The sequence below is a fragment of the Dendropsophus ebraccatus genome, chromosome 5, assembly GCF_027789765.1.
Source record: "Dendropsophus ebraccatus isolate aDenEbr1 chromosome 5, aDenEbr1.pat, whole genome shotgun sequence".
NCBI classification, from domain to species: Eukaryota; Metazoa; Chordata; class Amphibia; order Anura; family Hylidae; genus Dendropsophus; species Dendropsophus ebraccatus.
Window position 1 is genome coordinate 115,635,621 of NC_091458.1, and position 23,690 is coordinate 115,659,310.

Sequence of the window (23,690 nt, forward strand, 5' to 3'; positions counted from 1 at the left end):
CAGAATTTCACTTCTGAGTTCGTCTTGAAGGTGGATGCTCCTCAGTCACCGGGGGACAACAGCAACATCGCAAGGACACTGGGGGAGCGCAGAGAGGTAAGTATAGGATGTTTATTGTTTTATATGCACCAGTGGCAATATTTTAAATATTTTTGATTTAGTGCTGCCCTTGTATAAAACATAATAAACATCTTATTATTACCTTTTCACCCTCTCCAGGTGTCCTCCTGTGGCATCTCCAGGTCCCCTGTTCACTGTCGCAGCTGCCGAGATCCTCTCGGCAGTGACAGCCCACTCGGGCAATCACTGGAAGTGGTTATGGCTGCGGTCAGCGGGGACCAGGAGACACTGCATTAGGACACGGGGGGAGCGTGAAAAGGTAAGATATTTGTTATGTTTTATAAAAGGGCAGTACAATATAAAAGTTTTTAAGTGCCAGATAATCCCATTAAGCTGCATTCACACTGGATTTCATGCTGCAAGTCCCACAGCAAAATTCACTGCGAAATACGGTTATGCCCTAAGGCTCTGCACACCCATCCTATTAACTAATCATCTGCCGGGCCTTTTCTGCCCGCGCTCCCATCTGCTTTTACTGGGTCCCTGACGTCCCACTAAGCCAGTGGTACCGCCAGGTGCAGTGATCGGTTGAGTGGGACCTAGGAGACAGAAAAACAGGTGGGGGCGAGGGCAGATAATGTATTATCTTGTTTAAAAGCCCAGCAGATGATTAGTTACGTAGGATGTGGCTTTATTCTAGCAGCGGATTGAAAATCAGCTGCCAGAATGCAGAGCCATAAGGCATAACTGTACCGCATATCACAGCTGATTTTGCTGTGGGACTCACAGAGTGAAACCAATTGCAAATTGTTTGTATTTGCTTTTATACCTTAATTAAAAAAAAAACAGATTTGAGAGAAAAAAAAGAATAATTTTACCTTGATTTCAGTCATTCACAGTAAATATACAATGAGTAAACACAGCTTCAATGTATTCTATTGTTAAATAAGTATTTTATTACATAGTGTAGGCATTATAAGTGGATGCTTTAGTGTTAGAGCCTGGATTTATAGTATATGATTTATAGTATATGAGTATATATAGTATAGTATTTTGGACTAGAGGCAGAACATGACACACTTGGGCCCTAATGTAACCGGCCCCAACCTACCGTGTGACCTTTATAATACTGTTGTCTTCTCAAGTAGGTAATATTTTAAGATCTTTTAGGTCATACACTGAACTTTCCAAGATGTTATCCATCCTGTAATATTAGAATGGAATTTCATAATATTGTTGTTACTCAGAATTCATTGGTTCGCATTATGCAGGCTGACTCAGGATGCTATTTGAAGAACATGACATGAGTTTTTTATATTTTTTTCTGATAAACATGTAATTCATGTTTAATGCTTCACCCAACTGCACTATCTGACAAAAGGACAGCCAAAATGGCCATAAAAGTACACAAAGCCATTAAACCCAAACTACAATATCAATTTTATAATTCCGAGTATTACAGCATGCCAGGAAACACTGGAAATCAGAAACAAGTCTATTGAGCACTGACTTATTGCCTCTGGCAGATTAGTCTCTAAAGTGATGTTTAATGATATACTCCATATGAGGTATAGTATCTGTTTTATATTAACTATAATGTTCACTGTGAAATTTAAAAAAGATCATATGTTAAAACCGGCTTTCTTATTTCTTAACTAAGCTACCAGATTCTGTGCTTCCAATCACTTGCAATAATACTCCTTATAAATAATGTAGCTTTATTAAGACAGATGAATGCATTTTAGGGGTTTACCCCTTCATAAGATGCAGGATCCAGGGCAATGACCAACTCCAGGAACACCAGGCCCAGAGACTAAATAAAAATACCCATGTCTATTCTTGGCTATTCTTATTTGGTCTCCGACACATTCCTGGAGTTAGCCATTGTTGGGTCAATGCATCACAGGAACCAATAAGTAGAGGTGATGGAACATGGAAATTTGCTGGTTTGATCAACCTTCAACATTTGATTCCCGATGCCTTCCCATTCCGTAAGGAAGGTGGAGACTGCCCAAGTACATCCTGGAAAACAGGGATATAGCCTATGTAATAGGTACTTGGGCAGTCCCCACCTTCCTCACGGAATAGGAAGGCATCGGGAATCAAATGCTGAAGGTTCGAGTTCGCAAAAATCCCAATGTTCGATCATCTCTACCAGTAAGCAGTGCTGAGGTGGGAATTGGGAGTGTGAGAACAGCAGCTGCAAGGTGATCAGGGCAGGTAAGTATGACATTATTTCTTATTTTTATGTCCCTCTGTGCCAGTCACACATTTTCTTCAGGGTCTAGACACCTGCTTTACCCAATACAAGCATCATTGCACTTGTATTAGAGAGAACTAGTAACACTCAATTTTGTCCTCGGTTTACGTTTTATGGATGTTTTATAATGCTGAGTGGATTCACAGAGACACAGTTTCACTATTTGAAACAATATTAGCTTTGCTGACCTTTGTTCAGCGGTCAAATTTCACTGTAAAAAGAATTATAGTGATGACTTTAGTGTCAAGTATGCAGCAGATGCAAATTGAATTTTGGACTATAAACTCTTTAATAATACATCCTTAACAATGATGGATTGTCCCTTCAAAACAAGTGGTCCATTTTATACAGCTGGCGCTGGAAACACTTTTCACCTACTTCATTTTATTAATGTTATTTTTGAAATCTTCTCTGCATGAAGTAAAGGGTGTTTTTCTAATTTACATAGTTTCTTTTCTGGCCATTTAATTCCCAAACCAATTGTATTTACAGCTGTTAAGTATCCATATCAAGATCACACAGTACAGCAGTGAACCTTTTAAATGTCAGCTCTTGACACCAAGGTGTTTGACAGGTAACCCATGTTTGAGGTCCTAGTAGTGAAGATGGAGAAGTAGAAACTGAGTAAGGATACTTTTGCTTACAAAATAATCATTAAAGTGGTTGTCCAGCGAAAATATTTTTCTTTCAAATCAACTGTTTTTTGTAATTTACTTCTATTTAAAAATCTCAAGTCTTCCCATACTTATCAGCTGCTGTAAGTCCTGCAGGAAATGCTAAAACATTTCCCTCATTGATTGCCAGGGGAATGTCCGCCTGGTGCTGATATGTACAATGATATAGCACAATCCTTCAGTCAATGTTTATCAAAGTGCCAGTTATTAGTTTCTTTGAGTCATATTAAACTTCTGATGCCTTTCCCCCATTGGTGGCAGACAAGTTAATTTGTGAAATTATTTTGTCACAGTGTTGTGCAAACAGATTATCACCATACAGATGTGCTTGAGATAGGGAAGGTGAACATTAAATATACTGTTTTAGGGTGGTATTCCACAGGCCGATGGGGGCCCGATAAACAATGTAAATGAGCGCCAATCTGATAGATCGGCGCTCGTTTACTGGGCCTTTTCCACGGCCCGATAATCGTTTAGCAAGGGCTGCAGGGACATAGTTACCAATGTCCTTGCAGCCCTTGTTTAGCAGCGGAAGAGAAGCCCTGCAGCATAGTAGGTAATGTATGCTGTTTTATGAAATCGTCGGTCACCGACTGCGCACCGCTATTCCATAGCGATGCGCGGTCGGTGAGCGATGATTTTAGGTTTTCACCTAAATAAACGATCAGCCGATAACACGATCATCGGCTGATCGTTGTCTCTATTCCATGGAGCGATAATCAGCCAAATTGGGCTGATTTGGCCGATTATCGCTCCGTGGAATAGGCCCCTTAGAGGAGCACAGATGACCCCTTTAATCTAATTATCATCCTATCACTACTTTGATTCCTCAAACTGCTGTGTATCACGTTGTGGTTTCAGAGAAAGCAAACCCAAATTATGCCCAGTACATCAGTAGAATAAAAAATAAGAGATCTGTCCTGCTTGGACAGATCGACTTTAAAGCAACTCTGTATTTGTAAAATGCGCCTGGTGCCTTGGTCACAGCAAAAAATGATCTAATTTAATCTGCAGCATTGTCATACTGGTGTGTCTTTGCCCCAGGTCTGCGATGCCTCTCCTTTCTTCCTTCCCACCCTTCTCATCATTAGGAACACCCCCAGGCACATGTGAGGATCCTCCTGAAGACATCCATTTCTTATGCAGAGCCACTAAAGGGGAAAGCCTTTTGTGGTACCCATTACAATCAAGGGGTTGTTCACTTTTAAATATCTTTTGGTTTTTATTCTCCCATCCATCTATTTAAGTAAGACTATGTCCACACACTTTTTTATGGGATTCATTTTGAGTAAAACGTCAAAAAATAAAAATAGGACTTCCCAGCCCATCCCACCCCCACCTCGCCCTGACATTTTCATAACAAAACATCTGTCAGATCATATGTAGTTAAATTTTTCATTTGCAATTACATTGTAATTACAAAAATGAAATTAAGTTCAAGGGAGTTGTTTTGGACATTTCTCCCTATATTTGGGTCATTTATAACCAAAATAAATTGCTGGCTTACTTGTATCCAGGTCCAGTCCCCTGAAGGCAGCCTTTTAGTCTTGTGCTGGTTGAAAAAAATAGACCAAATGCAGGAAGTCACTGCCAGTAGAGAATCACGGCTCAATGTATCCACCAGTCAAATGACTACCTTGTCTGTGAGCGCAGGTGAGCGGGACCTCATGTGTTTAGTCTCTTTTTGTGACCAGCACAAGAGTAAAAAGCTGCCGTCAGGAGTTTGGACCTAGATCAAGTAAGTATAGCTTTGTTTTAAAGCGACCCTGTATCCACAATCTGCCCCCTCCTAACCACTTGTACCTTCGGATAGCTGCTTTTAATCCAAGATCTGTCCGGGAGAACGTTCGGCAGGGGATGCAGTTATTGTCCTAAAAAACAACTTTTAAACTTGCAGCCCGGTGTCAAATTGTCGTGGCCTAGAATGTCTGTGCCCAGGCTTGCACCACCCTCCGTCCTTCCTCCCCACCCTCTTCACCATTAGGAATGCCACTAGGCAGGTTTTTTTCTATTCATCACTGCACCTGTGCATACTGCACCTGTGCATACTGCACCTGTGCCTTGACGATCCAGCACCTGTGAAGTGTTCAGACAGGTGATAAAGATCAAAAATCCTGCCTGGGGCATTCCTAATGGTGAAGAGGGCGGGGAGGAGGGATGGAGGGGCAGTGCCAGTATAATCCACAGACACTCTAGGGGTCCATTTACATGGAAAGATTATCTCACAGATTATCTACCAAAGATCTGAAGCCAAAGTCAGAAACAGACTATAAACAGAGATCAGGTCATAAAGGAAAGCCTGAGATTTCTCCTCATTCCTGGCTTTGGCTTCAAATCTTTGTCAGATAATCTGTCAGATAATCTTTCAGTGTAAATGGACCCTAGGCCACGCCAATTTGACACAGGGCTGCAAGTTTAAAAGTTGTTTTTTAGGACAATAACTGCATCACCTGCCGAACGGACCCCAGGACAGATCTTGAATTAAAAGCAGCTATCCGACAGTACAAGTAGTTAGGAAAGGGCAGATTGTGGGTACAGAGTCACTTTAAAGCATGATAGTTTAAAAAAAATAATTCATATACATTTTAAAAATGCTTTATTTTACATCCCCTGCTGATTTAGACTTTGAAGGTTATTATAACAGTGTCTATTTAAGAGAAAAAAAGTCCTATAAAATAAAACAGGCCTATAAAATAGTATGTATACCATATGGTAGTGAGCAACTATTTGCATGTTTCTATGAAAGATACAGATTTAGGGATGAGATGCAGACTTTATTATATTTTACCCAGTCTGTACAAAAATTCTGATTTAAAGAGTGAAAAGAGTACATAAAAATGTCAGAGATCAATTTGTTTAAATGATTAAGCAATATGCAGCTGGAACATACAGCAGTTTTCTGGGCAGCTGGGAAAAGAATACATTTTCTGCTTTGGATACTAGACACTTGTACTGTCTGCCAAAACGTCCAGAATCATTGAATAGTAAAGGTAATTGAATCGATCAGTCCTTATAGCTATTTAAAAGTGCCATTAAGTCTCTAAATAAAAGAGAATCTGTCAGGTCTGTACCCGGTATAGGGCTATGTTCACACTACGTAAGTACCGTAGTGATCACGGCCATGATTACTACGGTACTTACATAGTGCTGCCGCTGAGGGAATCCTGGCCGGAGTGTATACACATAGTATACACTCTAGCCGGGATCCCTAGTGGCGGTGCAAGAAACTGACATGTCAGTTTTCTGCGGCCACTATTCACTAAATAGCAGCCACAGAAAACCCTGTCAGTTAACACAATGGAGCGTTTGCAGCTGGAAATTCGGATGCGCCCACATCCGAATTCAGCAGCAGTAATGATCTTTTCTGACACTGGTTGTTCCCTGACCCGGCCGGGTCATGGAACGGACAGTCTGATGGTCATTTGCTGTTATGAAATTGCATCTTTCCTTGGAAGCTGAAGTGCCAGAGAAGTGATGCTGAGCCACAGCATGCACACCTCTTACTCCACCTCTTCTTGTCTAGACTGATTGTAGTACAATCAATCCTGTATGTCAATACATCCAAGACATCCATCCATCCATCTGAATGTGTACATGCTAACCAGTATGTACATGTTTTACCAAGTTTATATTGCATTCTGTGTCCCCTACATGTATATTGGTAAAAGCAAGAACAGATTTGTGAAGATGGGTTTTGCAGAGGTTTTTTTTCTTTTCCACTACTGGATCCAAACCTGTTATGCTTATGTAAAGTTATACTTAGGAAAAAGCTTCCCACATCCCAGTTTATTGTGATCTCACTTTAATTTTCCTACAAGGAAAGTGTAAAGATATTTACAATAATTAAAACCATGACACAATTTTTTCTATAGTTATCAGGTTAACCAAACTGTGTGGGCACAGCGCCGGCCCCACATAGTGAAGGCACAGAGCCCTGTGTATGAGACTATTTGTAGGGAAACCACTAACTAAGGTTGTAATTTCTCTTCTCTTTATAGTTATGAGTTCCAAGTGATACCAAAAAATCCTCTTGGTGAAGGACCAAGCAGTAACACAGTGGAATTCAACACAGAATCGGGTAACGTCTTTCCTATGTTGCTGTTGGGCAGTGTCTGTAGATAAATGAGTGTTGAAGGGGTACTCCAGCAAAAATCTTTTTCTTTCAAATCAACTGGTTTCACAAAGTTATATAGATGTATTTTACTTCTATTTAAAAATCTTGTCTTCCCATACTTATCAGCTGCTGTATGTCCTGCAGAAAATGTTTTTTTTTTTTCTTTCTGACACAGTGCTCTCTGCTGACAACTCTGTTCGAGATATGGAACTGTCCAGAGCAGCAACAAATTTCTACAGAAAACCTTACCTGCTCTGGACAGTTCCCGCGGAGCCTCATTTAGGAGTCTCGAAACACATGACTAACCCGATATCCCTCTGGGAAGGACCCAGCCAAGGGGTGGCTCCTGTAGGGAAACCACCAAAACCACCATATTAAGTGGCCGTATAAGTCAATGTAATGACAAGGGAAAAACCAAGGCCAGGTATCCATCCACAGACAGCTGTTTCAGGGTGTTGCCCCTCATCAGTGTGGAGCAGGATTCTGGCTAGTATTAGTAAGTATACTCACTGTATATACTGACAGCAGCTCCCTGTGTACTTAACAGAGTTTAAATCAGACTCCCCTTCTGTCCTGCTCTGTGGTGTTTCTGTCCATAAGATAAGGCGACATGGAGGAGCATGTGACCATGCCCCGCCCCCCAGTGTCAACCACTGAGCCTGTATATGCCTATGGTGGACACTGGAGGGCGGGGCATGGTCACATGCTCCTCCATGTCAGCCATTTTATGGACAGAAACACCACAGAGAAGGGCAGCCCAGCCTAGAGGAGAGGAGCCTGATTTTAGCTCTTTGAGGTACACAGGGAGCTGCTGTCAGTACAGTGAGTACACTTACTAATACTGTACACTGAGAAATTTTACTATAAAGTGGCCATCCCCTTTAACTGTCCTAAACCAGTTAATTTGAAAGAAAGGGATTTTCACTGGATAACCCCTTTAAGTCAAATGTTTTGGATCCAGATGTCTAGTAGCATGGATGCCAACAATCCCAAATCAAATCACAAAAGGAATGTATTTTATGTTGATCTGCATTGTAAGGAGTGGGGGTGTATAACGCAGCTTCATGATGCACCATGCTTGCTGTCAAACATGACAGAACTGCTGGTGGATGCTGTGGCTGGAACCTTCAACAACAGTATGAACAATTATGTATTTGTTTTCCATAAAGAAGAAAAAAATAATAATTGACAATTGTATAAACTTTAAGCACAAGGAGAACACACATTATGTGGAGACAAAATAAACAGCTGAATGTATTTCATGCAAAAAAGCTAAAGTGACGCAAAACACATTCATTTAGAAAGTTCCTGATTGTACAATCTCAGATTTCCGAAGACAGCTGAAAATCTGAAGTTCTAATTTAGAAATATTAGGCACCATGGGAATCCTGGAGAGATTTGTGTTCCAGGACAACGTCTCCAGCTGACTACACATCTGGTCGTAATCTCTTTGTGCTGAGAAATGTGCTGGGATCATATCCATGTGTGTATAGGCTTTTCCCTATTTCATAGCTTTGAAGGCGCATTGCAGAACGCTAAGTCTAGAGCTTCTTCTTTCATCCCTAGACAATAGTAAAATGGAATATCCTCCGTCATTGTACAGTAATTAACTAAGTATTCCTTCCTTCCTGCAGCTGACCCAAGAGTAAGTGAACCAGTTACAGGTAAGAATAGTCCAAACCTGCCCATTACTATGGTGAATGTTTTCTTCATGTTCAAATGTATTAAGTAATATCCGTATTGTAACACCAAACATGGTTACTTCTAGCGACCTTGTTATGGGGTGGAGGGTATCCTGATATCTATGTAATTAGTGTGTATCAAAACGCGATACAAGGGGGAAGTAAGCGCTGCCGGGCTCCTTTTACACACATTGACGAGCAGTAGATTTTCGCTACACTGATCGTTACATTTCAACATGTTGAAGGGTCACGATCAGCCGACATTGTGCCTGTCAGCTGATCATGGTATTTTAACATGACGTATTACACCAAACGATTATCCTCTAAAACGGCCAGGGATCGGTCAGCATTACATAGAAGCTACAATGTTGAGAGAGAAGCCAATCAGGGACTTGTTTACATCAACTGTCTCAGAAGGGAGGGGGGAGAGACAGAGAGAAAAGCTCACACACAGACTTTTTTGTTTTCAGCAGAAAGCAGCAGCTGAGAACTGGGGGAAGGAGACTGAATAGATAATAAAATGTATGGAAGGAATAATTAAGTCTCACCATGGGCAGCAACATATCAAAAGAAGTAGAAATCAAAACAAGTAGAAAATAATCCGCACTCACCGGTATGGTGTCTTCAGTCTTTATTGATGCACAGATCAGCAGGAAGGGAAAGAATGGAGCTGGGCAGGTGCTTTCTTCCCCTCCCTGCTGTTCTGTGCATCAGTAAAGATTGAAGACACCATACCGGTGAGTGCGGATTAATTTCTCCTTGTTTCCATTCCGTTCTTCTGACTCTTATCCATGCACCCCGAACATCAGTAATTACTGTGCCACGGTCCAGACGCTGTACCTCCGTATGTGAGAGTTTGTGTCAGCAGTGCCGGCTTTTATACCTACTTTTGTACGATATCAAAAGTTATGTTTGAGCGGAATACCCCTTTAGGCCATATCCACACATGGCAAAACAACAGCCGTTCTAAGACACAGCCTTTTTACAGAGATGTACTGCAGTACCGGCCGAGTGAACATTGCTTCTTTTTCATTAGAATGCCTGCACATTCGTGTGTGCCCGTGCTCCACTAGCCACAGCAGACAATGTAAAGTACGTCCGAAGCCAAACTTTACATTGTCTGCACAGAAAATAGACATGTTAGTTTTCTGTGTGGATGCATGGAATCCCGGATGGAGTGTATACAGTGTGTATACACTCCAGATAAGACTCCATAGTAGTTAATGTGATTGGCCGTTGTTTGAAAAAAAAAATACATTGTGTGAACACGGCCTTAACATGTAAATATTTATACTACTTTATAAGGATCTTATATATACTCATAAAGTTCTATTTATCATTTATAGTACTTTATAAGGAATATATATAAATTCTTGAGTGGGAAATTAGCACCTGCTTTTTATCGTCCATCAATACAGATACACAAAAGAAGGCACACACAAAGTGTTATAACTCTTAAAATGTTCATCCCTTTTATATTATTATAACAGCACATTAACCCACAGGTTAATTTTTTTTTCCTTTGCTGCTTGCTTAGATTAGTACAAAAATCTGACATTAACACCCGCTGCCACAGTGTATTGCTGAAATAAATGAAAGGTATAAATAAGTTAGAAAGTCACGACTATTTAAACTATAGTATTATTTCTATTCAACAACTATATATCTTAAAGTTCCCATGGTATTTCAAAGGGCAGCCATGGAGCTTAGAGAAAATAAATTAGATTTAAGAACATGACAGAACAAAGGGGGTACATTCCAGAATGACATCAGTTATGAGATGTGGTCTGTAAACTGAAATTCTGTATCGCATGTGTGGAAGAGAGTGATTTTATTAGTGTAAGCATATGCCTGTACACTCTTTGCAATATATATTCTGGTTTTGGCCTCATATAGACTTCTATCATATATATATATAATCATGTTGATAACACAAATTCATTATTGTGGGGGTAAAATACAACAGCTAAATACATGTGCTGGATAATACATGGGATTAAGTACATACTTTTGTTAATTATAAGAATATTCTTGGTTTGCCTTTAGGTACATAGAAGAGCCCGGCACTCACCAATAGGTTTGCTTATTTATTCAAGTGCAGCAGTCATAATTACAGCTAGTACGCTTTTTTAGACAGACATTGCCTTCATCAGCTTAGCCTTGATGAAAGCCACGTCCGTCTGAAACACGTACTTGCTGTAAATATGACTGCTGCACTTGAATAAATAAGCAAACCTATTGGTGAGTGTCGGGCTCTCACATAATACACACCATTAGCCATGATATAAATGCAATACACATCATGCCCCCTTATATTATTATAATACACACTGTGCCCCTGAAAGACAATATAATACAGGTGCCTCCTGAAATTCATTCTAATACAAATGGTGCCCGATAAACTTGACATGTATACTGTGCTGCTCCAAGGTTTAACAACTGGTTTGGGAAAGCCAGAGGGAACCAGCTGAATAATTTCCCTGCTTAATCTGTGGAAAAAATTCAGCTGGCTGTCCAACGTCCATGGCGGTTTCTCAACTCTCCCTCAACAGAAGAAGATGGGGTAGAGAAGAGTTATATCCATGTTGGATTTCACCCATGATCCTATTGATTAAACAGCATTTTCATGGTAACTATGGTTTGTAGGCATGGTAAGAAGTAGGGATAGTCCAAACTCTCCGAGGTTCGGGTTCCTATGAACCCGAACGCTCGGCATCAGATTCCCGCTGTCTGCCCGCTCCGTGGAGTGGGTGGATACAGCGGGAGGACCACCTGGAAAACTGGGATACAGCCTATGGCTATGGCTATGGCTATATCCCAGTTTTCCAGGCGGTCCTCCCGCTGGATCCGACCGCTGCACGGAGCGGGCAGACAGCGGGAATCATTACCGAGAGTTCGGGTTCGTACGAACCCGAACCGAACTCGGTTCGGACCATCCCTAGTAAGAAGGCAAACACATAAGTAAAACACGTAAAAAGAAAAAAATGCTGAAAGAGCTCATCCAGTATATACTCTCACTGATCTTGACATTATTTAAAGTAAAAATCATTTAAAGTTAAAATCATGTATTTCTTTTCTTACAAGCTGTTTTTGCTACTGAGCCTATGTTTGTTATATAGGAGGAAAGGATGCTATATGGACGGAAATTAAATTCAAAGCAGATTCCTATTCAGATTGCAGAGGAAAACAATATGTCAAGAGAACCTGGTATAAGAAGTTTGTTGGAATTCAGCTCTGTAACTCTCTCAGATATAAGATTTACCTCAGCGATACCCTTTCAGGTAATCTTGTGTATATAATATTCTCTGTATTACTACACAAGGAAAACTGTAATCTCTTGGCACAATCTCATCTGCTCAGTCTGTAAAGGTCCCTATACACCTTCAATAACTGACGGCCTAACAATCATTCGGCCATCAGTTATCCCCCAACCAGATTTATGAAACTGTGTCTGCTGCGGACCTGCTGCAGATTCAAATCTGCGCCATCAAATCTGCTGCAGATCCTGTACGTGTGAACGCACCCTAAAATGGAAACTGGCGTAAACTGTCCACAACAGCCAATCACAGCTTAGCTTCATTTTACCAGAACCAAAAGCTGAGCTGTGATTGGTTGTTGTGGTCAGCTACAGGGCCGTCTTAACAAAACGATGGGCCCCTGGGCATAGCTGTGAACTGGGCCCCCCGACCCAAGATCAAGTCCCCGCATCCCCCCTACCCCCAACCTTGTGCAGTGCAGCCCCATGTGGGTGTATATTGTACTGTATAGTTCTGTATGGGTGTATATTGTACTGTATGGTTCTGTATGGGTGTATATTGTACTGTATGGTTCTATATGGGTGTGTATTGTACTGTATGGTTCTGTATGGGCGTATATTGTACTGTATGGTTCTGTATGGGTGTATATTGTGCTGTATGGTTGTGTATTGTGCTGTATGGTTCTGTATGGGTCTATATTGTACTGTATGGGTGTATATTGTACTGTATGGTTCTGTATGGGTGTATATTGTACTGTATGGTTCTGTATGGGTGTATATTGTGCTGTATGGTTCTGTATGGGTGTATATTGTGCTGTATGGTTCTGTATGGGTGTATATTGTACTGTATGGGTGTATATTGTACTGCATGGTTCTGTATGGGAGTGTATTGTACTGTATGGTTCTGTATGGGTGTATATTGTGCTGTATGGTTCTGTATGGGTGTATATTGTGCTGTATGGTTCTGTATGGGTGTATATTGTACTGTATGGGTGTATATTGTACTGCATGGTTCTGTATGGGAGTATATTGTACTGTATGGTTCTGTATGGGTGTATATTGTACTGTATGGTTCTGTATGGGTGTATATTGTGCTGTATGGTTCAGTATGGGAGTATATTGTACTGTATGGTTCTGTATGGGTGTATATTGTTCTGTATAGTTCTGTATGGGTGTATTGCTCTGTATGGGTGTATATTGTACTGTATGATTCTGTATGGGTGTATATTGTACTGTATGGTTCTGTATGGGTGTATATTGTGCTGTATGGTTCAGTATGGGAGTATATTGTACTGTATGGTTCTGTATGGGTGTATATTGTGCTGTATGGTTCTGTATGGGTGTATATTGTACTGTATGGTTTAGGGATGTCACGATACCAAAATTTTGAGTTCGATACCGATACCAGCTTTCGGATTTCGATACTCAATACCAATTCGATACTAAATAAAAAGTTCTACTACAGATATGTTCCCCCCATGCACAACATTTTTATTTATGTGACTTCTTGATCACTTTGTTACATTTTATAGTTCGGACAATTTTACATGTAATGGATGCCAAATACATGTATGTTTTTTTTTGTTTTTTTTTTAAAAAGGGAAAAGGGGGGATTATTAGAACCTTTATTATTTTTTTTTTTGTTTTATTTTAAAAACACTTTTTTTTACATTTTTTAATTCCCCTCTAACCTCAAACATACCTCCCTGTGCACAACAACTCCCAGAATACCTTCTTGTGGGGAGTTGTAGTGCACAGGGAGGTATGCTAGGAGTTGTAATGCATAAGAAGGTATGCTGGGATGTTTTGAAAGGCTGCTGCCGCGCAACTGCAACTCCCAGCATACCTCCTTGTGCACTACAACTCCCAGCATAACTCCTTGTGCACTACACCTCTCAGCATACCTCCTGGTGCACTACAACTCCCAGCATACCTCCTGGTGAACAACAACTTCCAGCATAATTCCTTGTGCTTTGCAACTCCCCACAAGAAGGTATGCTGGGAGTTGTAGTGCACAAGGAGGTATGCTGGGGGATGTAGTGCACAAGGAGGAAGCAGCCTCCTGGCACAACAACTCCCAGCATGCCTCCTTGTGAACAACAACTCCCCACAAGAAGGTATTCTGGGAGTTGTTGTGCCACTGTATCGGTGGGCCCCGTGGGAAGGGGGGGGGGGGGGCGACAGGATTGTGGACCCGGAGGTTGGGGAACTGGCTGGTGTAAGGGACCGCTGCCGCAGCACCGGCGGGTCCCGTATTTGGAATGGTTGAATGACTGCCGCCCGCGGGATTGCGGGCCGCAGTCATTAGCAGTGAGGGGCCGATCCATATGCAGCAGACTCGGGGCCGGCGTCCTGCGGGGGTTAAATGCCGCTGTCGGTTATGACAGCGGCATCTACCCTTTAAAATAGCCGGCACTAGCGATCGCTATGTGCCGGCTATTTAAATTTGGCGCCGCCGGGAGCAGAGAGCGTGCGGGTGGAGGAGGGGACGACAGGGGGCAGGGGGAGGCACACAGAGCACACGGCCGGCGCTCAGGTAGCTGCCGGCAGTGTTCTCTGCACCATACTTCATGTTAATCTGCACTATTATGCAGATTAACATGAAGTATCGATACCAGGAAATCCTGGTATCGAACCGTTTTTTTGCCCGAAATATCGATAGTAGTATCGATATTTCGGTGCATCGTGCATCACTAGTATAATTCTGTATGGGTGTATATTGTACTGTATGGTTCTGTATGGGTGTATATTGTACAGTATGGTTCTGTATGGGTGTATACTGTTCTGTATGGTTCTGTATGGGTGTATATTGTACTGTATGGTTCTGTATGGGTGTATATTGTACTGTATAATTCTGTATGGGTGTATATTGTACTGTATGGTTCTGTATGGGTGTATATTGTACTGTATAATTCTGTATGGGTGTATATTGTACTGTATGGTTCTGTATGGGTGTATATTGTACTGTATGGTTCTGTATGGGTGTATATTGTACTGTATAATTCTGTATGGGTGTATATTGTACTGTATGGTTCTGTATGGGTGTATATTGTACTGTATGGTTCTGTATGGGTGTATATTGTACTGTATGGTTCTGTATGGTTCTGTATGGGTGTATATTGTACTGTATGGTTCTGTATGGGTGTATATTGTATTGTATGGGTCTATATTGTACTGTATGGGTGTATATTGTACTGTATAGTTCTGTATGAGTGTGTATTGTTCTGTATGGGTGTATATTGTACTGTATGGGTTTATATTGCACTGTATGGTTCTGTATGGGTGTATATTGTACTGTATGGTTCTGTATGGGTGTATATTGTACTGTATGGTTCTGTATGGGTGTATATTGTGCTGTATGGTTCTGTATGGGTGTATATTGTACTGTATAATTCTGTATGGGTGTATATTGTACTGTATGGGTGTATATTGTACTGTATGGTTCTGTATGGGTGTATATTGTACTGTATGGTTCTGTATGGGTGTATATACTGTACTGTACGGGTGTATATTGTACTGTATGGTTCTGTATGGGTGTATATTGTACTGTATAGTTCTGTATGGGTGTATATTGTACTGTATGGTTCTGTATGGGTGTATATTGTACTGTATAATTCTGTATGGGTGTATATTGTACTGTATGGTTCTGTATGGGTGTGCATCGTTCTGTATGGGTGTATATTGTTCTGTATGTGTGTATCCTTCTATCTGGAGCAGTTTTGCAGCATATGTGGGGGGGGGGGGGGGGTTCATTCCTCTCCTTCAATGCTCAGGAGCAGAAAAAACAAAACAAAACCACAAACAGGAACCAAGCCTAACATGTGTAAAGATATATAGATTATATATATATATATATATATATATATATATATATATATATATAATCTTCACACACACACACTATATATTATATATATAAATAATCTTTACACATGTTAGGCTTGTTTTTACATAGTGCAAACCTGGCCATACATGCAGTCTGGGGGGGGGGGTACAGCAGCCTCAGGTGTATGGGGGTACAGCAGCCTCAAGTGTATGGGGGTACAGCAGCCTCAAGTGTATGGGGGTACAGCAGCCTGAAGGGCAGAACACAGCAGTCTGGGGGGGAGGGGTGCACATTGCAGCTTGGGAGGTACAGATCAGCTACAGGTGGACAGGGGCAAAGCAGCCTGGGGGAGAGGGGGCAGCTATGGGGGAACAGGGGTAGGGGTGTGTGTGTGTTCTTCTCTCAGCCCAGCTCTGCACACTCCTCCCTCTTCTCTGTCCCGACCTCTCTGCTATCTACAACCCCAGGTACCTGACATTTCCTGCAGTGGAGCCCAGGACAGGAGGGGGATGGTCAGGAAGCCCTGTAGCTGGAGGCCACTGTGTAGCTGTAGGTTAGCAGCCTGTAGCCTCCTGCTCTCCACACTGCTGATCTCCTGCTATGGCAGCACAGGCTGCAGCTGCTGTGAGGCCCGCACATAACCATCCCAAGGCCTGCTGGGGGCAGGAAGTCCCAGGCCAGGAGGAACATGGGACCAGTCCACAGTGGACGGGGCTTAACAGAGGGGGGGGGGAGCTTCAGCCGCCCACATCACAGGGCGGCCCTGCAGCTTATTTATGTGAGGAGAGGAGAGCGCTTGGTCAGTGCGGCCTGTAATATACTGGGGAGAGGGGGCACAGCGTGGCTCATCAGCTTCCCTTCCTTTCTGCAGGGTGGGCGGCTGCCACTGGGTCATAGGCCCCCGGGCAGCCGCCTACCCTGCCCAATGGGAAAGACGGCCCTGGTTAGCTACACCAGTTTCCATTTTACACAGATGTATACATCTGGGTCCAAGTATTACAACATGTCATACAGTGCGAGCAAATAGAGACAATAATTCAGTATAAATATTATTCCATATTAGGTTAATATTTACTGTACCTACATATTCCACATGGTGCATGGTATAAAAGAGCAGACATGGAAACCCCTATTTAACCCCTCTCCTGACCCCATGACATTCACTTAGGTCAGGTAAGGAAGATGGTAATGACTGGTGGTCCAGTGGCCTTACTGGCACTCACGCAATGTAATTGCAGGGTGCTACCAAGTTGTCATATCATTTCCAGGCTTCTGATAGGCCTTGGGGCTTGTTGTGACTGCTCTGATAGTCTGTCTATAAAAATAAAACAAATAAATTAAAGAATACCATAAAAAGTAAGCTCCCATACGTCTGTGTCAGACATTTTAGAAGGTGAAGATAAAGAAAACGTGAGCCAAAAGTGGGAAAAAAAAAAATCACCTTTTTGCATAATAACCTGTAAACTGTAAGCCCCTACTATGGTAAAAGTTTTATTTATGTTATTACTTATTTTTTTTATAGATATTAAAAGTGAAAAAAAGAAAATTATTTTAAAATTCTATGGGGGGAATTTTTAAATGGTTTTGCTTAGGTTTTTTGTTAGTTTTTTTAGTCTGTCACAAATTTTTGAGCAATATTTTATTTGCTTAAAAGTTTGTGACTTTTCTTTTTGTGCAAAGATTTGAGAGCACTGCACAAAAAATGACGGTGTGGGGCAAAGATTGGCAACTTTTTCTACACTGGGTTTCTGGTGAAAGCTTTGATAAATTCTCCACTATTTGAGTTTTTCTTTGTCATTTTTCAGGCACATTTTATAATATAGGTGATCAGTCAGGATTTGGGGAAGATCACTGTCAGTTTGTAGACTCATTTCTTGAAGGGAGGACAGGACAGCAGATACAGTCCAATGAACTGGAACCCAAGAAAGGTAAATAACAATTTTTTATATTCTTTCCCTTTGCTCTTTTTCATTCTATAGGCTATGTTCTCACACAGTATTTTTGCCCAGTATTTTGGTCAGTATTATGCAACCAAAACCAGGAGTGGATTGAAAACACAGAAAGGCTATGTTCGCACACTAATAAAATTGAGTGGATGGACGCCATTTAATGGCAAATAATTGCTGTTATTTTAAAACAACCGCTATTGTTTTGCCATTAAATAAAGGCCATCCACTCACACACACAATTTTATTAGTGTGCGAACATAGCCTGTGTTTTCAATCCACTCCTGGTTTTGGTTCCAAAATAACGATCAAACTACTGAGCAAAAATACTGTGTGGGAACATAGCCACTATGGCTATGTAGATCATAACGGCTGTTATGTTTTTACATAGTAAGAGCCTAGCCTTAATATGAATATCAGAATCAGGGCTGTATAAACAGTCGGTGTTGCCTTAGACACTTGGACTAAATATAACCCATTACCACAATTCCACAAGTATGCAAATTTTTTTAATTCAGATGTCTCAGAAATACACAGCAAAAATCGCATTTTACATGCAGATTCACTGACGATCTCACACATAACACAGAAGGCAATGAAATAAATCACAAATCCACAACTTAATGGGTGAATGTGACTGCCTATATTCATTGGGCACCACTAATACAAATGCTCATCAGTTCTGATCCATGTGGATTCAACCATATGGATAAATAATTTTTTTTCCCCTACAGCTCACAGCATGCCAGCAGCATTTACATCTAAAGTTTTGTTTTCCTATTATTCACTAAACTGCTGCCCCCCTTAAAGGGAACTAGTCACTATGAAAATGCTAGCTAACCTATTGGCATCATGTTATAGAGCAGAAGGAGCTGAGCCAATTGATATATATATATAGATATATATATATATATATTATATCTTTATGGAAAAAGATTTAGTATAACTTGTAATTTATTGATTGAAACGTCTGATGTTATAGGCTTAAGAATCGAGTCCATCCAGTGACACCTTAACACAGAATGAGCAGGGATTTCTATCAACATGTTACAAGTTATATGTCAGTCTGCTCAGTTCTTCCTTCTCTATAATATGATGGTGATAGATTAAATAGTATTGTCTCGGTGACAGTTTCCCTTTAATGGTGCGTTCACACCTACAGGATCTGCAGCTGATTTTCTGCAGCAGATTTCATTTAAATAACTGAACACAGCATCAAATCTGCTGCAGATCCTGTAGGTGTGAACGCACCCTAACACTGCTACCCTGGGCACAGGACTATAAGTGCCTAACATATATATCATTTTTTTTTTTTTTTTTTATTTAAAACAGATTTGGATCTTTGGATGTTTCCTCTTCTTCTTGCTCTAAAAAGGAATAAATACATTCTCTGTCTAGTTAAAAAAAAAAAAAAAAATGCAACAAATTGTGTACATGATTTACACCCGTGTTCAGCTAATGACACCAGATTATGGGTATGTTCACTCATACAGATAGTGCCAAAATTATCAGTCTTACTACATGTTTAATCTCAAATCCTGATCCATACACTACACCAAAAATGGTACATGGATGTAGCCAGCATCTACCTGTGGTGTATATTTTATAAAGATAAGATTGTAGTTGCCGAAGCACACAAAAGTATTCCTATTTTACACAGTTTACTCTAGTTTGCTGACTTCATGCTAATTGAAAGTTAGAAAGAATGAGGATTATAGGAAGTACTTGTAGTTGTACACTGGAAAAAATATGGTATTCCATATTATATCATCCTGAGTAATAATATAGTAAAATATATGGTGTCATTTAATCAAACAAGGATATAATGAAAGACATAAAGCCAAGAGATTCATGTATTAAAATAGTTTAGCTGGGAGGGCAGGCTTGGTTTCATTTCCAGGAAAAATGTCATGTAATAAGGTGGTTAATTAAAAGCATACTACACAAATCCATAAGAATAGTAGATTGGTGAAATATGTAAGTTATTGATAGTTGTCAGCACATGTTACATGCAATATTTTCTAGTCATAAGCAATTCTTTACAGTGCACAACAGAGATTGGTTATTATATGGTACTTTAATACACATGGTCACACAATCACCTTATGTCACGATTAAACAGGCACATTTTTTTTTTATTAGAGTTGAGCGCAATTCAGCATGCTCAAATCCGATCATTTGGCATTTGAATAGCGGTGGCTAAAAAAGTTGGATGCAGCTGTAGGGTTGCCTGGAAAACATGGCTACAGCCATATGCTGTATCCATATTTTCCAGGACTCCATAGGAATGCATCCACCGGTAAGAAAACGCCGAATGATCATACTCAAGCATGATGAGTTGCGCTCAACTCTAATCTTCACAGATCCAAACGTCACATGTATCTTATTCCTGGTCCATACAGCACAGTTTGGTGCAATTTTTTTTTACCATTTCTTCACAGTATATTTTTAAATAGGGGATACGTCTCAGTTTGCAGGGGGTTTGACCACTGGGGCACCACACAAGATCGAGAAAGGGAACCCATTATGCAAATAGAAAAAAAAAAGGTTAGGAAATGTTTTCTTGCACTACACCAAAACTACACTACACCACTACACCATCTGTGCTTCTTTTCCAAATAGTGATTAGCTGGGAATTGCACTCGGGTGTAGCGCAAGTGCACTAGGAGGCTCCTTACTCTGATTCACAGTCCATATAAAGCACCACGCATATAACAAAAAACCTCTCTTTGCTTAAAAGTAGATGATCCAGCACTGTAATGGTGTGTTTACACAGACAGATTTATCTGACAGATTTTTGAAGCCAAAGCCAGGAACAGGCACTGAACAGGGAACAGGTCATAAAGGAAAGACTGAGATTTCTCCTCTTTCCAAATCCATTGCTGGCTTTGGCTTCCAAAATCTGTCAGATAAATCTCTCTGTGTAAACGCAGCATAAGTTCATGCAATTAAAGAGGAACTATCAGCAGGGCAGATGAATGTAACCTGCTATGTCCCTATTGCACAGGAGACACCCAGGAGAAAGGTCTTACCTTCCTCCTCGGCACCGCTCCGGTGCAGTTAGTTGTGCTGCCCACCCCCCATGGCCCTGATCTACCCCTTTCTAATGATAATGGAGCAGGTGGGCCAGGGGCAGGCCGGATTGCCACTATGCAGGCAGGCAGTGCTCACTGCACCAGGCACATACCTCCTCGGCATCTCCTGTGCAATAGGGACATATTAGCAGGTTAAATTGGTCTACCCTGCTGTTAGTTTCCCTTTAAAAGTGGCATACACCATCAGGAAGTTCAGCTAAACATCCACACGTTACGAGATCATGCGCTCATCTGTGACTAAGAACACATGTGCTCAAAACGTGTAGATGTCTGGCTGAACTTGTGATGGTGCTTTTAATTGTATGAAATAAAGACTGCAAGATGTTATATAGTGCTGGATCATCAACTTCTTTTAGTGAATCATGACAAGGATACACTGAACCAGAGATGAACCATTAGTGTCTACATCCATGTATATGTCCTTTATTTATTCATCACAGCATTACGGTTATGGATTGCACAAAGACAGCTGCACAATGAAAACAATACAGAGCAGATGAGAAATTGACATTGTGTTATAATAATATCACATTTACACAGGATTCTACAGAGCCGTCCGCCAGCAGCCAGTTGAATTTGGGGAGATTGGTGGTCGTACACACATCAGCTATGTCCACTGGTATGAATGTGGAATATCTATACCTGGGAAGTGGTAAGAACAGTGATACCACAATGACTTCATGGACTCATCTACATCATCAACCACCATCCGTTCTATAGACACCGTGCTAGCTTCAATCTACTCTCAGTTCTACTAATGTAAGATATGTTTTAAATAGTTCTACATGTTACAAAGTTAACAGACTGCTTCCATATTTATCAATATACAGAGAAGGATATTGTCTTCATAGGAGAAAACCTCGGGAAGCTGGCTCCCTGTTTCTGGTATTTTAAGAAAAGCAGCGTCTATGTTATTTATCACAATGTTGTAAGAAATATTTTGAAGCAGATTTTTTATCCAACTACATAGTTTAAAGAGCAAGGTTTAATGTTTCTCTCCATGAGAACTTTCATCTAGTGTCATTAACGCCAATGTTTTAATTTATTTCATCAAGTGTCTGTCATTTCAGTCTATACAACCTCTTCATCATAGAACGGTGAAAGTATTTCCTGTTTGTTAGCAAAGTCTGACACCTTGTAAGGCAGGAAAATCACTACCATCACATTTTATGCACATACCTTCAGTGACCAACAAGTCCCCATCTATCCCCCAGTCTCAGTCCTATTTGGCAATAGGCATCTCTTCGCAGGTTCTTTCACAGTGTTGTGACATTAGATGGAAAAAACAAACAAGGCAGGTACTTACATGTGTTTAGACTTTGGTGCAAGATTACATTTTACTTTAATGGCTGCAGATATTTTAAGATTAACATAAGCATGTGATTTATAAATAGATTTGTAATTAACTTTTTACAGAATGTACAGTATATCCAGTATAGCTTTATTTCCAAATGCAACCTGGTTTTGTATCTGAAGAGAGCAGTATATGAACTCTACAATAAAGATATTGATCGTTTTTTTAAACACTGCTGTTGTATTTTGTGTTGCTCTTATGAAACGTTACCACTCGATATATGGGGTAAGGATGGTAGGAATGGCCAAGTCTAAATCTTAAACATTGGGGGTCAATTAGTTTGCATTAAACAAAGTAGTTCTGCTTTGTAAGTGGTCCGATTCCCTGGAAAGAGTTATACCAGACCAATGAAAGGCTGCAGATTACAAAGGAAAAATACATTAGCCTGACAAATATCCACATTGATGTTTTGTGCTATACTGCTAGTCCTCTCCTGACTTTACTCCTTTGTATAAAGTGGTCACTCAATTTAAAGTGGCCTTCAGTTATAATCTTTTTGATACACAACTTTTCCTGGGCCAATATAACACCGACCCACAATAGGTTACATGTGAATCAGGGTAGAGAAAGTAGATCCATCCAGCTCTAATATTGACTTGTATTCACTGACTGGCAGGCTAGTAGCAGCTCTATGAATTACAGTAGTGTACTGCCATCTACCTGTGCAAAATATATACGGTTCAGCTGTCTACCTACTGTATACTAATTGTGCGGCTTCCTACAAGCACCATAAACTCCTTTTACACCAAGCAAGAGTTTTTTGTTTTTTTTCTTTTGCTGTACAGGACAAAGTAGTAGCTCCTGTCCTTAAAGAAAGATATGCTCCAGCTTGTATCGGCAATGACTGACCCTTAAATGTAAAGGCTCTGGGGAGAAACGTAGCAGGGCTTGAATACCAGTTATCTGGTGTAAAAAAAAAAAAAAAAAAAAAAAAAAAAAGCCTTATTTTATTTGAAAATTAGCAATTTTTGTTGTCTGGCGTAGACATTGATCAATTTACCCCTTCACTAATATCTATTATCCACATTTTTGAGGCTTCATATGCAATCTCTAGTTATGGTCTCAAGATCCAAAATGTTTGATTTATAGTGGTAATCTAAAAGCAATCATTTGATTAGTTTGCTGCAATGAATGGACTTTATTTGTGTATATAAAGCCGCCCCTCTAAGAGCGGCAGGGGAATGTATTGCCTGTGTGTAGAGATTAATGATAAATTCACATGATATTCAACAAAGACATTTTAACTCCGTTAAGCTGATTGGACTTACAGAAATACATGCAAAAGGGACAGAAACAAGCTCAATGAGAGGTATGGGATTGACTTTTTAGCAGGGCTCCGACTCCTGCTCCTTCATAAATGGCCAGTCATATACCAGGGGAGTTATTTATCACACTGGCTCAGCAGCTTCTCCCTAATGTCCTA

General features: G+C 40.6%; 1 protein-coding gene across 26 annotated transcripts in view; it reads left to right on the top strand.

Annotated features, from left to right (window-relative positions):
* ABI3BP (ABI family member 3 binding protein) overlaps positions 1-22,437 on the top strand; it is a 234,331-nt gene extending 211,894 nt beyond the window's left edge. For all 26 annotated transcript variants that reach the window (XM_069971043.1, XM_069971056.1, XM_069971054.1 and 23 more), the window contains 5 exons: positions 6,993-7,072; positions 8,743-8,772; positions 11,910-12,071; positions 17,678-17,800; positions 21,454-22,437. In XM_069971043.1, the coding sequence (XP_069827144.1) occupies positions 6,993-7,072; positions 8,743-8,772; positions 11,910-12,071; positions 17,678-17,800; positions 21,454-21,569 (511 nt within the window). In that variant the 3' untranslated portion in view covers positions 21,570-22,437. The remainder of the gene's footprint in view (positions 1-6,992; positions 7,073-8,742; positions 8,773-11,909; positions 12,072-17,677; positions 17,801-21,453) is intronic.
* The last annotated feature ends 1,253 nt before the right edge of the window (positions 22,438-23,690 follow it).